This window comes from Myxocyprinus asiaticus, chromosome 6 (assembly GCF_019703515.2).
Source record: "Myxocyprinus asiaticus isolate MX2 ecotype Aquarium Trade chromosome 6, UBuf_Myxa_2, whole genome shotgun sequence".
NCBI lineage: Eukaryota > Metazoa > Chordata > Actinopteri > Cypriniformes > Catostomidae > Myxocyprinus > Myxocyprinus asiaticus.
The window spans coordinates 5,873,361-5,888,954 of record NC_059349.1 but is presented as its reverse complement, the minus strand read 5'-3'; the positions used below and the strand labels follow the sequence as shown (position 1 = coordinate 5,888,954).

Sequence of the window (15,594 nt, the reverse complement as noted above, 5' to 3'; positions counted from 1 at the left end):
AGTCTATGAAATAGGGAACAGGTGTGAGTGTAATCAGTCCAAGTTGGCATGCTGGGAAGTGTAGTTCATGGTGCGAACTTGGGTGAGGGAGGCCTCTGGTGGTGAGCAGGAGGAGTTCTTGAGTTCGTAACAGGTATATCTCATAAATATTAGATCAGGGCAAGTTGTCACATTTTTTTTTTGGGACAGGTTGTCACATGTTTAAAATTACATAAATGTATTAATTACATATGCTGGCCAAAACAGTGTTTTGTTAGATATTTTTGTACGTTACATTTTAAATTTTATAACAAATTACGTATTTCTATTTTTCACACTAAAAGTGCAAACATGAAATTATGGGGAGAAAAGTAGGGGTGGGATCGTAAATGTCACAAGCTGCATTCAAACTAGGGTCGCCCACACATAAGCACTAGACTTTTGTGGTGTAAACCTTTTTTAATGTACTCTGTGATATAAGATAAACAACAGTTAAACAACAATTACTCATTCATCCAAGTACACCAAAGACAATCTTGGTCAAGTAAATGCAGCAATGAATTTCTGTGATTCATCTGTTCCTGTGACTGTCCTCATACATTTTTTCTTTTCTGTTCTAAAATAACTTTCAAAAGTATGTCTCGCCTCTGTGCCTGGACATGTCCTACTTATAGCACACCACCAAGGGCTCCACGCTGGTTCTACTTCAAGCGCTTGCTCATTTCTTTTCTGGTGTCCATTTGGAATGAACGCTACCTCAGAAACAGAATGTGTACAGTAAAGCGGAGCATGTAATGCTGAAATCTTAATGTATCTCGATGGTTTGTAGACTGTTTTTGAGCTGAAAGCTGTTGTTGGAGAAAGTGACCATTTTAATTGACACCTCATCACATTGTACATGACTATTGAGGGTCTGTCTTATACATGTAGTAAACTGTAATAATTACACTCAGACTTTTGGAGCCAACTGTTCGCATGATGAAAGTGGAACAGTATCCTCCTCACTTTGTCTTTGTGGTCACATGAGGTCTAAGATTAGTGAATTAAGCTCAGACCAGGCGTCACGCTCACAGTATAAGTGCAGAAGGTGCCTGCAGCTATACTGACTGATGCATTTTAAATAATTAAGTTTTCAGTGTATATTAATCAACATTTTTCTCTCATTAAAGCTGAGGTGTGTAATTTTTTCAATGTTAAAATTCTCTCTCGTATCCCAGTGTAACGGTAGCCAGCTGGTAGGTATCTGTGCAGTGTGTAAACCTCACTCCCCTGGCCACAAGAGGCACACTAGTGACTGACGCTAAGGGCTGTAGCCTTTACCCAGATGGGAGTGAGGTTTAGGGGAGTGAGTGTAACGGGAGCCAGCTGGTACATGATAGCTGTGCGGTATGTGTAAACCTCACTCCCCTGGCCTCAAGAGTCAGAGTGTGGCATTAGCCAGCTGGTACGTGATAGCTGTGCAGTGTGTAAACCTCACTCCCCTAGCCTCAAGAGGCACACTAGCGACTGACGCTAAGGGCTGTAGTCTTTAGTCTCCTCATTAGCATTCCCATCTTCCATGCTGGCTAACGCCGGTTCAAATCCCGCTCGGAGCGGGTTGAGCAGGACCGATGACACCAGCAATATGCAGAGTAAAGTAAAAGTAAGCCATTGGAATTGGTGTTGATTTCACCTAAAAGCAGGGCTCGGGGGGCCTGGGTAGCTCAGCAAGCAAAGATGTTGACTACCACCCCTGGAATCACGAGTTCGAATCCAGAGTGTGCTGAGTGACTCCAGCCAGGCTTCAAAAGCAACAAATTGGCCCGGTTGCTAGGGTAGGTAGTCTCTCGTGGGTTACCTTCCTCGTGGTTGCTATAAGGTGGTTCACACTCTCGGTGGGGTGCGTGGGGAGTTGTACGTGGGTGCCGTGGTGAATAGAGTGCAACAGTGCACACCCACTTTTTCAGCCGTCTGTGTTCCGGAAGTATTTTTCCCATTCATTTCTTCCATAGATTTTTATAAAATCCTTCATAAGAGTTGTAAGCCATGAACCAAACCAACCAGCTCTGAGGTGAATCACAACATCACAAACTTTGTTTTGAGGCAAAAAAAATTTGAAAATCAGACATAAAGACAAAAGGTATAAGGCTGTGTACTTAACGTCTTTCATGAGGGCACAAACTACAATCCCATGAAGCACTGCAAATGATGTCGTTGAATAAAAAACAATGGGAATATATAAAACTATTGATTTAAGGTTGTTGATTACAAGTATAGAAACAACATATTTTACTTTTATTGAAAAATATTCCGATATGTACAAATATATAAGTAGTTTAAGGGTGAAGGGAGGCCGACTAAATTGTGTCTTTCACAGTGCATCAAGGGAGCGCGCATTCGCTCTGAGGCACATTTTCGAGGGTTTCATTGGCCGCGGTTCTCTGACTGGTGATCTTTCTCTGCTGTACCATGGGTAATGTTGCTGTTTACCATAAATTGTGCTATCAAACATGATTTTTAGACAATGAAGTAAAAATAACGCAGATGGATGGCTTCAACAGAAGCATATACAATTGATGAACAACCTCGTAGCTCATTGTAGGTCTGTCTTCAAAGTTTTATAATGTAAAATTGAAAATCAGTTCGTCTATGAGATAAATGAATGGGAATTTTTTCTTCCAGAACCAGACTGTTGCGCTCTATAGCGTGAGCCTCCACACGCGCTAGGTCTCCGCTGTTACACATTCAGTAAGCCATATCATAAGATGCGTGGGCTGACTGTCTCAGAAGCAGAGGCAACTGAGAATCGTCCTCAATAAAAAACAATAACGATTTTTTTACTGGCTCAATCAGGCAGTAGTTCAGATTTTTATGAGGTCTGCCATTAATTTCACTGGACCCACCCCAAAAAAAAAAAAAAATTCAATTTTGTTTTAAGTAACAATATCGTTTCTTCAACTTCAGGCCATTTCATGTCTTAAGCTTCATTCATAATGTCAGCAACTCGCAGCAACAAAGCAGTGTTTTCTTTTTAATAAATCTGCAAAGTTATCAAAAATCTTGTTTTTGCTTTGTTATTATGGGGTATGGAGTGTAGATTGATGTGAAAAAAATAAATAAATTTAAAGCATTTAAGCACAAGGCTGCAACAACAAAATGTGAAAAAAATGATACTTTCTGAATGCACTGTGTTGTTGCATTGTACTTACATTTAAAGTACTTGCATTTAATTACATCTGTGGTTACACCGTTAACCTTACCCCAAAACCTAACCCTAACCCTACCCTAAACCTACCTGAACTTTAACCTCAGTAGTAACAAATGTGAGTCTTGTGAGAATTTTGCAGAACAACATGTAGTTAAACAATAAGCACATTGTATTGTATGTATTTTAATATTAATACATAGTAGTTAAAGACACCTGAAATAAAGTGGGTCCAATTAGCCTTAGCATGACAATGGAGTCACCATTTAATTTCCAAAAAAAAAAAATCATTTCCATTTCCAGCAAAGAGTTCTGTTAAACACAAAACAGAATTGAGATGTGCTGGAAATGACACGATTTTCATGGTAAAAATTACATAACTCTCCAGTGATGCATGTACATACACTGTTGGGCATTGTTAGTATACAATTTATATAGCTGGTGCAAAATATTACTGACTTGTTGGCTACTTCCAAGACTATCACGCATCATATTTGCCAGCTGAATCAGTAGATTTTCAATCAGCAGAATATATAAAACTAAAACAAAAACACGTACATGATTAGGTAAGTGACAGTTCAGTCAACTCCCCGAAAACGCTTGGGTTATCCTAATTGTTGAGCCCTGCCTGAAAGTGCAACACTGTAGCTTTGTGGTGGATTTTGGGGCAGGACCTTCCATTTGTACAACCAATGGAAGACATGGGCAGTTTTCTAGAGCCTGTTTGAAAACAATTATTATTTTTGCAATTCTGTTTGGTGATCCTAGCAATTTAGCTTTAAAGCATTTGGATTCCAGCTAAATTCAGTGTTGGGACCTTCCTGTATGTTTGGGGTCCCAGAGACTCCTGTACGGTATGTGTAAAAATAACAGTATTTCAAAAATGAACCTTGTATTTTTCTGTCAAATTCTTTTCATATGTTCTCCTGTTCTCATCAGAACATTGTAAAAAGCTACTGTATGTTTTGATAAAAACAAAAAACTGTTTTACAAGGCATGCACTTTTCAGAAAGGTGAATTATAGAAATGATGTTTCTGTTTGAGGTTATTTTAATAGCAAGAACATAATGTAGAAAAATACAATGAACAATCTAAATAAGACTTCTGGCAGGAGTGTACTGCTAATGTACACCAATCAGAGTATCTTACCATGTGAAAGTTCATTGTATTTATTTCACGTTTTATATGAGGTGTCTGAAACCCCAAACAAAGGTCAAATTTTTCATAGAGTTAATTTGAAATTTTATAATCAGTTTATAAAAATGTATAATAACTGCTCATAATGTTAAGTCCAGTACATTGTTTTGGGGTTTGATAGGGTTTATTTTCATTTGATTTCACTAACAAGTGAACATGAATGAATTAACACAGATTCAATGCTCTGCTCGCTGTCCACCTCACTGGTGCTGAAATACTACTGCTATCCAATGTCACTATAAATGACTGATGACCACATCTCTTATTCCACCGCAGCCTCCTAATCACTGCATATTAAACAGCAAAATACACATATTCTAAGGTTTTGGGATGTGTGCCATTCCTTTTTTTTCACAAAATCATTCCATAATGACAAATATAAAACAATATTGCAGATACAATTGCAGTTTTCTTTCACTTCTAAGCTAACCAAAGAAAATCTTTTGCAAATGACCTATCAATATGAACTCAGAGTTGTGAAGAAATATCCAGAAGTTGGCCTGACAACATAACTGTTTCCACAGAGCAAGAAAATGTAAAATAAATGTGTCCATTATACTGGACGTACACCACCTTAAAACAAGCAGTCTGTAGTAAGCTTGTCGGTGTCCACCTGTCGGATGCTGAAACAGAACTGTTGACTGTGAACACCTCTATAAATTACTGAACATTTGAGGACATTCTTTTAAGTAGTATTTGTCAATCCCTGACACTGCACATTATAGGTGTCCCGCTTGCAGTATTTCAGGTCATGGAGTCTCTAGTAATGCACTGATGAGTTGAGAGGAGAGGAGACATCCCAAATGAGCAATGTTGGGGGTCTTCCAAGAACAGGGTTGACACACTCACTCCGCATCTGAATATGCATACTTCCCTACTATATAGTAATCAAAAAGGAGGAGCAGATTTAAAAAGTTAAAGGAATAGTTCTCCTGAAAAGGAAATTCTGTGATAATTTACTCACCATCATTATGAGTTCTAAACCTATTTGACCGAGGGCACGTCCACACTAACTGGTTTAAGTTTGAAACCTCCGTTTACAGTTTCCTAATGTCATTGATTTCCGAAGTACAGGTTTTGGAGAGTGTTTTTCATTTGGAGTTGTGTAGGAAAACACTGTTCCGGTGTGGACCAGAGGCGTAAAGGTAGCAAAATATAAAACAGATCAGTGTGGATGTGGCCTTACTTTCTTATGTGGAAAATTATTAATTTGTTCTATGAGTGAAAGTGTCAGATAATAGGAGAGTTACTGAGATAAAGACCCTTTAAGGGAGGTCAGGTCACTCTGCAGCCATTGTTGTTGTATTGCATTGTCAGTGCTGTCTTGTTCAGTAGACAATGATATCATATTAGCTGGATAGCTAGGTGCTAGCTACTGGCTACCTAGCCTCATTTGTGGTTTATATGACAGCAGGGCTTTGTAGGCGCTAGCCAGCTAATACTTCTTATCTAGATGAATTCATGACTGTGATTCAGTTAGTTAGTTGTGTGAAAAACTTTGCCGAACTGCTTGCGTTTTTAGCGTCACGCACCTGATCCGATCGTCTATGTAGAACATAGGCTAAATATCTAAAATTACTCAAAAGTTTACCATCAATATCAAGGATTTTCTTTTTTTTTTCCTCAATAAATATCTATATAGTTTTATCGCCCAGCCCTAGTTAGTCGTGTCAGGACTCGGACTTGATGGTCTTGAGTCCCAGTATATCCATAAATGGATAACTGTGACCCTGATATTGACACGTTGTTTTTCTTAGTTGTAAAGTTTAAAAGCATAAAATATTGATGGAATGACTTAAGTGTTGAGTTTACGGATGTAATTTGAATTCAGATTCTTGAACAGATTCACTCGGACTCGACATGTTATTGACACTGTCTTAGTCCAACTGGACCCCCTTTTGGACTCAGACTCAAAGTTGACTGACCAAGACCAAGGCCCAGTTGCAAAAAAACCCTAGCTATAATTGTAAGTGTACTGTCACTAAGGGTTTTCTTAATGACCACGTTGGCATGCACTTAAGAAAACGGTTTATTCCAGGGTTTTTGCAGAAAGCGGCATTCTGAAACCATGTAAATGAGAACACCGATTTCCTTACGCCGTTTAAGGGATTAAGAGAAAGCGGTTTAAAACACCTAGGTTTCTCCTGGAGAAAGATGCTTTTGTGGCCATGAAAACACATAAGCGGCGTTCTAACAGGTTTTTGAAGAAGTTCCACGCGCAGGTTTATGTGCGTGGAACAGACCGAATAACAAACATCATTGGATGGAGCCCAACAACAAGTCAACAAAACATTTATTCAACAAAATATCGACGGTCCCTCACGTTTGCCTATATGCGCTGGTACATTAAGGGAATCCCTGAGTTTCACGTAAATTCCGCTGAAGGTCGTCATATAAACGTAAGGAAAAAAACACAGCAACTACTCTGAAAATAAGACGAAGCAACAGAGAATAAAATAGTGAAGTATTCCTCGAATACCATGTTTGTTGTTTACATAAGGGAAATTACGTTGCTCTAGAGAAAGCTGCTTACTGACCAAGCCGCACGTATACGGGAGTAAAGAGTACGCCGCTTATACAGTGCTTGTAAACCGGAATGCTGCTTTCTTGCACTACGCCGCTTACTAGCAATAACCCGCTTTCTGGTGTCCATGTAAACGTAGTCAATATGTAAGATGTTTCTTGTTTTTGACTCTGACTCGACTAGGGTGAACTCAAACCCAACACTACATCCTTGAAAAAAACCACAAGCTCCAACTATCCCTCCATCAATAATGTTATAACTAAAGCAGTAGGAATGCCCACTAGCGACATACAGTACAGGGACTACCGACATCAACCAAATAATGTTGCTGTATGTGTGAACAGGGCTTAACAAGTCTCCTCACTAAAAATAAAAAAAAATAAAAATAATTTCAACATTTACTCTCTCGATCAAGTCTGAGAACTAGAAACCTCCCGCCCAGTTTCAGCAAATGCTACTTCAACACCAACTAAAATTATTCATATAGTGCCAACACAAATTAATTAAGCTTCCTAAATTTTATAAATTTAAATGGATAGCACAAAATGGAATTAAGTTGACAAAATGTTCAAAAATTGCATGTTGCATTAGCTCATTTTAAATAAGTAAACCGAGCAAGCCACAAAGTAGACTAACTGTTTGAGTTTAATTTACTACAACTTATACTGAGAGTAAACATGCATGAATGAATCATCAGACTCTGAGTGTGTGTCTCTGTCCACCACTGTGGTGCTGAAATGGAACTGGGAGCACAATAAAGAGTCTGAACGTTTGCACACATCTCTTAAGCCACAAAAAAACAAGCAACTAACCATGAAACTCTTACCATTCTCCACAGTTTGTGCGTTTTAACCGTGACTGACATTGCTGTGACAATCATGTGCGATACGCTGACCATGATTCCGAACAGCAGTGCCAGCAGCGTCCGGACGGGCAGGAGAGAATACGCCACGAATGTGAGCAGAACAAGCTGCCACACGCCCTGATCTGGACCAGAAGCTCCAGAGATGAGTGGGAATGGACAGCAGAGGATGGAGAATGTGAAGCTGAAGAGCAGGGTCAGGTGAATGATCTGCTGCAGCTGCATTACCTGCAGAAATAATCAGCAAAATTCCTTTCAATTCATGAGTGTAAATTTATACTGAGACCGTAAAAATAAAAAATCAAAGTCTCATAAAAATCATGTTATCCAGCATGATTTGGAATGGTTCAAAGAGCATCTCGTGTACTTCAAACATGGTCAAAACTCATTTTCTTATTTCATTAGTGACCTTACAAAATAATATTTTTTATCTTAAATATTTATTTTATCTATCTATCTCTATCTCTCTCTATATATATATATACACAGTATATGTATGTATGCAGTGGCAAGAAAAATTATGTGAACCTTTTGGAATTAGCTGGTTTGCTACATTAATTGGTCATAAAATGTGATCACATCTTCATCAAAGTCACAGGTATAGACAAACACAATGTGCTTAAGCTAACAACACACAATTATAATTATTTCATGTCTTTATTGAACACATCCCATTAAACATGCACAGTGCTGTGGAAAAAGTAAATGAACCCTTGGATTTAATAACTGGTCGATCCTCCTTTGGTAGCAATAACCTCAACCAAGCGTTTCCGGTAGCTGCGGATTATACCTGCACAGCATTCAGAAGGAATTTTGGACCGTTCTTCCTTACAGAACTGCTTCAGCTCAGCCATATTCTTAGGATATCTGGTGTGAACAGCTCTCTTGAGGTCATTCCACAGCAACTGTATTGGGTTAAGGTCTGGGCTCAGACTGGGCCACTCCAAAAGGTGGATTTTCTTTTTTTAAGCCATTCTGTAGTTGATTTACTTTGATGTTTAGGGTCATTGTCCTGCTGCATCACCCAACTTCTACTGATCTTCAGCTGGCACACAGCAATCCTGACATTATCCTGTAGGATATCTAATAAACTTAGGAATTCATTTTTCCCTTGATGATGGCAAGCGGTCCAGACCCTGAAGCAGCAAAGCAGCCCTAAATCATGATGCTCCCTCCATCGTTCTTCACCGTTGAGATGATGTTTTCATGTTGGTATGTGGTGCCCATTTTACGCAATTTGTAGTGCTCCTTGTTCTTCCAAAACACCTCAACCTTAGTTTCATCAGTCCACAAATCATCTTCCCAGTAGTGTTGTGGAGTGTCAAAGTGGTCTTTGGCAAACTTCAGGCGCGCAGCAGTGTTTTTGTTCGAAAGCAGCGGCTTCCTTTGTGATATCCTGCCATGGACACCATGCCTGTTTAATGTTTTCCATATAGTAGACTCATGAAAAGAGATGTTAACCAGTTCCAATGATTCATTCAAGTCTTTAACTGTCACTCTATGGTTCTCTTTTACCTCATTGAGCATTCTGCGGTGTACCCTTTGAGTCACAGACACTTTTAGGGAGAGTAGCCACAGTACTAAATCGTCTCCATTTATAGACAGTTTTACTAACTGAGCTCTTCGAGATAACTTTGTAACCCTTTCCAACTTTATGCAAAGCAACAGTTCTTGATCATAGGTCTTCTGAGATCTCTTTTTTGCGAGGCATGGTCCACATCAGCAGATGCTTCTTGTAATTAGCAAACTCAAAATGTTTGAGTGCTTTTTATATGTAGCTGTAACCCACACCTCTAGTCTCGTTTGATTAATCGGATGCCAGGACTGCCAACTCCTGACTCTAATTAACTTTTGTTGACGTTTTTAGCCTAAGGGTTCCCTTAGTTTTTCCACAGCACTGTGAATGTTTAATGGGATGTGTTCAATAAAGACATGGACGATTATAATTGTTTGTGTGTTGTTAGCTTAAGCACATTGTGTTTGTATATACTTGTGACTTTGATGAAGATATCACATTTTATTTTATTTCTTATCACTGTATGTATGTATATATATATATATATATATATATATATATATATATATATATATATATATATATATATTCAATAATTATTGATCATAAATATAATCTCATGTTTTATGTGTGTATGATAACATATTTAAAGGCAATTCATAATTTTTTTTATTTTATTTTTTTATTTTTTTACGTATTAAAAACTATAATTAAAGATTTTAAGTTTTTAAAATGGCATCCCGTTTTCCTTAAATTCCAATCCGAATTACAATTCAGCACCCTGCTTACGACCTCAATTCCAATTCAGGCATATATTCAATTCAATTGTGAATGGTCACCTGCAGGTACTTGACATTGATGACGACAAAGAGCGAGATGAAGATGATGAAGTGTACGGGATAAGAGCCCTTGGAGACGGTGAGGTTCGGTCCGGACAGCAGCTCCAGCAGACTGAGAGTGGTGGATAGCAGCAGCAGCACGGCCAGCGCTTTCATGGTGGAAGTCTGCTCCAGCTTCAGGTTATAGTTGTGAAAGAGGGACTCGAGCTCCTTGCAGTCAAACTCATCCTCGCACGCGATAACCCCGGGCGGACAGTGGCTCCTCTTGCGCCTGGTCTTGACTTTCTGAAACGGCGTTTCCTCCATGCCGGGGCCATTCATACGCCGGAGAGATGCTGAGCCGAGATCCACAAGTGGGGCGCCGGTGACCGCGGTGGGATGCTGGTCGTACAGTAGCCGAGAGTTCTGATTTCCGTTGTGTCTTGTAGAAGAGATGAAATGGAAAGATACGCGCGCGCGCGCTGGCAAACACTCACATACAGCACACGCACGGCTCAGAATGGATCACGCATGTGCAATGTGTGCTTCAGTAATTCTGCTGATTGATAACATGAGATCTCCAATGACTACACACACATACACCACGCGTCACGGTAGAGACTACATTATATGGGTTTAACACTGAGCTAATGATATGCTTTATCCCCTACGACTAAACATAACCATCACACAAACCTTTCTGCATTTTTACATTTTCATTAAGACATTCTTTAAAAGGCTGAGAATGTGTTGTTTTCCCCCACAGTGCAGCCAAGCCGATCTCAGGTCACATTTCACCCAAAAATAATCTTTTGCTTAAAGAAAACCAGGTCAATGGGACCATTAAAGGGATAGTTCACCCCTCAAAAATGAAAATGTTCTCATTGTTTACACAAATTTGTTCCATACCCCTATGACTTGAGATGTTAGGCTGAATGTCAGCCTCAGTCGTTGACTTTCATTGCGTCCTTTGTTTACACAATGAAGTGAATGGTGGTGACTTTGTCTTTGGTGTTCCACGGAGGAAAGAATGCATATGGATCTGGAACAAGATGAGAGTGAGTAAATGATGACAGAAAGCCTGGATGAACTATCCCTTAAATGGTCCTTTAGGCTTCATTCTCTTTGAAAAAATATAGTTTCTTGTTTCTTATTTTTTACTTTGAGGTGAATATGACCTGGACGTGTTTTTGAAAGGCCATCCTAATTTTCGGTCAAAATGTAATTTGTATCTCTTCCACTCATTCATTTACCAAACAAATGTTGATGAATAATATGGGTGGGTTATGAATGTAGCTGTAGTATTTGTGAACATGCTTATGGTTATAGCAAAACATTTGCCTAGAGAATGTTTTGGAAAACTGTCCCAAGTTTCAACTGATCCCCTGTATCGCTTTGGGAATGTTTATGAGTCATGTTTTAAATAAGAATATTGGACAGACATTCATTTTGGAGCAAATAAAAAAATCTCTTGGATCTCTTACTTGAGACTCACAATCTTTGTGTTACCAGCAAAGATATCTGACCAACAGTTTGATATAGCAATGAATAAAAAAAACAAGTGAATGAACGAACAAACAAACAAATTAATTAATGAATGAATGAGAAAACAAATGAAAGAAGACCGAACACACAAACATGTGAATGTATAAATGAATGTGAAAGCATACGAACAAACAAAATGAATGTACAAACACACAGATGAATGAAAGAATGAATGAACAAACAAGCAAACAAACATATAAATAAATTGAATGAATGAAAGAATGAACAAACGTGAATTAATGAATGACTACGCAAATGAACTAACAACTGAAAACACAAGCAAGTAAATTAATTAATGAACGAATGACCAAACAAACAAGCAAATAAAATGAATGAATGAACAAGTGAATAAACAAGCAAATTAATGACTGACTAAACGAATGAACAACTGAACACAAACAAACAAGTGAATGAATGAAGTGAATAAACAAAAAAAGAATGAACAAATAAATGAACAACCACACAAACAAGCAAACAAACAAAATGAATGAACAAGTAAATAAACAAACAAATGAATTAATGAATAAATAAATGAGTGAACGACCAAAAACACCACCAAGTGAATGAATGAATGAACAAGCAAACAAACAAAATGAATGAATGAACAAGTGAATAAACAAGCAAATTAATGACGGACTAAACGAATGAACAACTGAACACAAACAAACAAGTGAATGAATGAACAAACAAACAAATTAATTAATGAATGAATGAGAAAACAAATGAAAGAAGACCGAACACACAAACATGTGAATGTATAAATGAATGTGAAAGCATACGAACAAACAAAATGAATGTACAAACACACAGATGAATGAAAGAATGAATGAACAAACAAGCAAACAAACATATAAATAAATTGAATGAATGAAAGAATGAACAAACGTGAATTAATGAATGACTACGCAAATGAACTAACAACTGAAAACACAAGCAAGTAAATTAATTAATGAACGAATGACCAAACAAACAAGCAAATAAAATGAATGAATGAACAAGTGAATAAACAAGCAAATTAATGACTGACTAAACGAATGAACAACTGAACACAAACAAACAAGTGAATGAATGAAGTGAATAAACAAAAAAAGAATGAACAAATAAATGAACAACCACACAAACAAGCAAACAAACAAAATGAATGAACAAGTAAATAAACAAACAAATGAATTAATGAATAAATAAATGAGTGAACGACCAAAAACACCACCAAGTGAATGAATGAATGAACAAGCAAACAAACAAAATGAATGAATGAACAAGTGAATAAACAAGCAAATTAATGACTGACTAAACGAATGAACAACTGAACACAAACAAACAAGTGAATGAATGAAGTGAATAAACAAAAAAGAATGAACAAATAAATGAACAACCACACAAACAAGCAAACAAACAAAATGAATGAACAAGTGAATAAACAAACAAATGAATTAATGAATAAATAAATGAGTGAACGACCAAACACACCACCAAGTGAATGAATGAATGAATGAACAAGCAAACAAACAAAATGAATGAATGAACAAGTGAATAAACAAGCAAATTAATGACTGACTAAACGAATGAACAACTGAACACAAACAAACAAGTGAATGAATGAAGTGAATAAACAAAAAAGAATGAACAAATAAAAGAACAACCACACAAACAAGCAAACAAACAAAATGAATGAACAAGTGAATAAACAAACAAATGAATTAATGAATAAATAAACAAATGAGTGAACGACCAAACACACCACCAAGTGAATGAATGAATGAATGAACAAGCAAACAAACAAAATGAATGAATGAACAAGTGAATAAACAAACAAGCAAATGAATGACTGACTAAACAAATGAATGACTGAACACAAACAAACAAGTGAACGAATGAAGAAGTGAATAAACAAAAAAATGAATGAACAAATAAATGAACAACCACACAAACAAGCAAACAAACAAAATGAATGAACAAGTAAATAAACAAACAAATGAATGAATGAATAAATAAACAAACAAGTGAATTAATGAATGAGTAAAATGAACGAATGACTGAATACACAAACAAACATTTAAATGAATGAAAGAGAAAATGAATTTAGAAACAAAAAAGCGAATTAATGAATGAATAAACAAATTAATGAACAACCAAACACACAAACAAACAAACAAGTGAATGAATGAATGAATGAATGAATGAACAAGCAAACAAACAAAATGACTGAATGAATGAACAAGTGAATAAATAAACAAATGAATGAATGACCAAACACCCAAATAAGTGAATGAATGAATGAACAATGACATCCATGTTAGTGTAAAAAGAACTGTTGTTATTTAAGAATTGGGATTGTACTTTTTTTTCTTTGAAATGGATAATGAGTGATCATCTCTTGATATCTTGTAGAGATGTACAGTTTGCACCTCCTCATAATTATTCCTGAGAAGGTGTGGCCTTAGCCTATGACAGAAATGCAAAAGTGAGAACAAACAAACAAATGGATGAATGAATTATTGAAAAAACAAGCAAACAAATGAACAAAGAAATGACTGAGTGAGTGAATGAATGAATGAATTAAGAGCCAAGAACTGTAAATCCTGCATACAGTAGTGCTGTATTGATTTCCCTGAACTTAAGTTTCAGAACATTTCCTAACTCAACAACACATTTAATCATTCATTTGCTAGCAAAACAGCATTAAGACTATCAAAAGTCATTTACTTTTAGCAGACCTGCTCATTTAGACATTGAGCATAAATGGATGCATTTCAGTTTAATGATACATTAGAATAGAGTGGTAGTCTGGGACTTGCCACCTGTCTCATCTTGCCTGAAATATCACTGCAACAGGTTTAAAATGATTCACTTTAGGGATGCCAGAAATAGTCACTTCACTTCCAGCTTGTGTGAAATATGTGGTATTTAAGAGGGGTGTTGATTTTTATTTCCTGTATTGAAGCATGTATGTTTTCTGTTTTTAACCTTTTTGTAATTGTACTGTACTTACCTTCTGTCACTGACTGATTGAAATGACAGTCTGTATTATCCATGCGGCCAGTTCCATCTAGGATGCAACAAATATAATATTTTCATAGAAATAGAAAAGGGGGCCATAACATGCTGCTTTGAGCATCTGAGGACAGTTGAACATCCAGACAGGACACAGCTGTGACCCTGCAAATAAAACCACGGCATGTAGAAAACACAAGAGTAAATGCTGGACTGTATTATATTGTTATCTAGCCATGAGCTATTATAGGTGCCATGCTGACTTACAAAGAGTATTATGACTATTACGTATCCTCTTATTTTGATATATTCCTGTTTTCTTTAAGTATGTTTGCTCTTTTGAAAGGTTTTGCTGGAACGGTAAACATATGGAGGTTCAAGTACCCTGTTTTGCCAGTTAATTGACAGCAATGATGTCACCATAAGTGCTACTGGTATTTGAAGAGCAGTGCCATAGCCAGTTTACATCATACATTAAAGCAGATGATTGGGGAAATTTTGAAGTTGAACTGCAGCATATCAAAGTATGGTGCATAAAACCCCACTATACGTTAGACTGAAACAACATTTGTCACTGTTTTGAACATTCAAGTACAATTGTTATTTTTGCAATATTTGAAGCAATGACACTATATTAACTGTATTTTTTATTCATGCAGAACACTATTGTTAAATGCCTGCTGTATCCAATGGAAAAAAACAGTTAAAATAGTAAACAATGAATTAATGAACTGAACAACTGAACTGAACTGAACAACTGAACGGAACAACTGAACTGAACAACTGAACTTAACTGAACTGAACCAAACAACTTAAATTAACTTTACAACTGAACTGAATTGAACAACTGAACTGAACTGAACTGAACAACTGAACTGAATTGAACAACTGAACTTAACTGAACAACTGAATTGAACAACTGAAATGAACTGAACAACTGAAATGAACAATTAAACTCAACAATGTAAATGAATT

The 15,594-nt window shown here is 36.9% G+C and overlaps 1 protein-coding gene across 3 annotated transcripts in view; it reads right to left on the bottom strand.

The window, feature by feature from the left end:
- Positions 1-10,471, bottom strand: part of LOC127442858 (adenylate cyclase type 1-like) — a 103,562-nt gene extending 93,091 nt beyond the window's left edge. For all 3 annotated transcript variants that reach the window (XM_051701116.1, XM_051701118.1, XM_051701119.1), the window contains exons 1-2: positions 10,102-10,471; positions 7,711-7,974 (exon numbers count right to left, since the gene is read on the bottom strand). In XM_051701116.1, the coding sequence (XP_051557076.1) occupies positions 7,711-7,974; positions 10,102-10,422 (585 nt within the window). In that variant the 5' untranslated portion in view covers positions 10,423-10,471. The remainder of the gene's footprint in view (positions 1-7,710; positions 7,975-10,101) is intronic.
- Positions 10,472-15,594: the final 5,123 nt, after the last annotated feature.